This window comes from Daphnia pulicaria, chromosome 5 (assembly GCF_021234035.1).
Source record: "Daphnia pulicaria isolate SC F1-1A chromosome 5, SC_F0-13Bv2, whole genome shotgun sequence".
Taxonomy (NCBI): domain Eukaryota; kingdom Metazoa; phylum Arthropoda; class Branchiopoda; order Diplostraca; family Daphniidae; genus Daphnia; species Daphnia pulicaria.
In genome coordinates, this window is record NC_060917.1 from 2,299,407 (window position 1) to 2,301,653 (window position 2,247).

General features: G+C 37.8%; 1 protein-coding gene across 1 annotated transcript; it reads left to right on the forward strand.

Moving 5' to 3' along the window:
• Window positions 1-206: 206 nt before the first annotated feature.
• LOC124341377 lies at window positions 207-1,764 on the forward strand. Its single transcript, XM_046794470.1, has 5 exons — window positions 207-635; window positions 721-905; window positions 971-1,176; window positions 1,236-1,346; window positions 1,421-1,764. The coding sequence occupies exons 2-5, from the start codon at window positions 778-780 to the stop codon at window positions 1,468-1,470; spliced, it is 495 nt and encodes a 164-aa protein (XP_046650426.1). The 5' UTR covers window positions 207-635; window positions 721-777; the 3' UTR covers window positions 1,471-1,764.
• The last annotated feature ends 483 nt before the right edge of the window (window positions 1,765-2,247 follow it).

A 2,247-nucleotide genomic window follows, 5' to 3' on the forward strand; every position in this document is an offset into this window, starting at 1 on the left:
CGTGACCGCTCACACGTTCCGTATTAGCTATCCTATTGGCTGGCGCCGGAGTAGCAGCAAGTTGATGGTCATCATATTTAGCTAAATGTCTAGCTAATAATCTACACGTTATATAATACACCCACCGTAGTTATAGTGGATAGTACATATATAAGAGCTCTAGAGAGAAGAAAAGGTAGATCCTAAAAACCGGAGTAGGGGAGAACGGGGCAGTTAGGGTAGTGTGTATGTTGGCACTATCGATATTGAGATATGTTTTAATGAAATTTAAGTGTCAGAAAAATTCATGCTTATGCAACCCGAAAATCTCCATCGTTTAAAAAAAAAATCATTAAAAAAGTCCGAAGGGTTCAGTAATAAATGAAACAACAATTTTGGCGCCTTAAAATCGTGTCATCAGCTTTGACAGATTTTTTCAATTTACGGGTTTCAGAAATAGAATAAAACTTTCAACCAATAATATTCTTGAAGGAAATTCTTTTCTCTTTCAATCTGATTTTTTAGTTTATTATTTCTCCTTAGAGGAGTTACTGAAAAATCCATTTGATTAACGACACCTATTCTTGAGGCAAACTGGCCTGGCAACGTTGGGGCAGTTTGCGGGTATAACATCTATGTCGTCTAATGTCAAAATGGTGAGTGTAAAAATTCTGTCAATTTTTGTTAAATGTAACATGTTTAGGCATTATATGGGAAAAACTGAAAGTTGTATGTATCCAGATGGTTACATTTTGAAAGCTGTCACGAAAGTTGTTGCTGAGAATCAAAAAGTGTGTGATGTTTCCAAAGCAACCTCCATCCCAAAAAGATATCTTCTGTGATATGTTAAAAATTTCTTGGCTGTTGGAATTAAAGATGAAGCTGAAGCAACTACAATCATTGGGGGTCACCAAAAACCTCATAAGGTAATTCCACTTATAATTTTTACTGTATATGTGTTGGAATGTTAACTCTTTCTTGTTCGCTCTAGGTTTTCAAAAGCAAACAAGAAAGCAACCTTAGCAATTACGTCAAAAGGGCTAGTGACATTAATCATGGAATCACTACCACAGAGTCACAGACATGAGAAGATTGGCTTATCAGTACGCTACCCAAGAAAAATGTATTGTCCCTCCCCGTCTGCCTTGCAGTATCTACCACAGGGAAGTCCATTCCACCACTCTTTGTCTTTCCACGGTAATATTTTTTCAACTCAAATATGGTCTTTTGCTAACAAATTTTTCTGTTTATTTCAGAGTTCATTTTAAGGAATATTTCCTCAATGGTGCCCCTCTTGGTTCTGTTGGATCAGCCAATAAGTCTGGCTGGATATGTCAGACAAAGATTTCGATTTGTTCATCATCAAGGTAGACCTATTGCTTGTATTAGAATTCTACCCTTTTCATTATTTCTGATCTTATTGTATATTCAATCTATCTAGACCAACAACACCAGCATACATCACGTCTGGGTTTAGAGTGGCTGGGCTAGTCCCATTTTATAGATTTATCTTCGATGGTGACGTCGACTTTGCTCCATCTTTCGTCACGGATCGTCCTTTTAGGCCTAATTCATCACCAGTCCCATCTTCATAGAAACCCAGCATCCAACGATAACATCGTCCAAGAAGGCCAAACTCCCGTTCCAGAGAACCACATCACGGCCAATTGTTCTTAGTTATTTTAATGATCTTGATGTCGTGGCCATTAAAATTTGTGATTTTTAGATAACTCGTGTATTGTTATCATTCCACCAAGAATATACTTTTGAATCTAAACTTTCTTTATTTATTTATTCGTTTTACTGATGTACCGTCCCTTGGACTGTTAGTCCATAAGAATAACATGGGCTTTTATGCCCCCATACATGGAGCGAAGTGCCCCTTCAACGGGGCATCTCGACTTTTAATTTTGACGTTTTCAAATTTACTTTTTGACCTAATAAAGGGGAGTTTCTGTTAATTAAAAATTCGAGGCATATAGCTTATTCTCCCCTCTTTCTTTTAAGATAATCGGGAGTTTCGAAAAATTATTTTTAAAAGTATGGTGGCCAAAAAACAAAAAATCGCGTCAACTAGTACAACTCTCCCCTAATCCGGCGAGAGCCGCTGGATATTATATATCCAGCGGCAGCACGTCGGTGTAAATAAAACAGAGAAGAAAAAGGAAAAAAAGAAAAGTGTATATAAATGTGTGTGGGTGGGTTAAGTGCCGTGGCTGAGCCACAAGGCCAGCAGCAGCAGCAGTCCAGCAGTCGTTATTTGGCTAC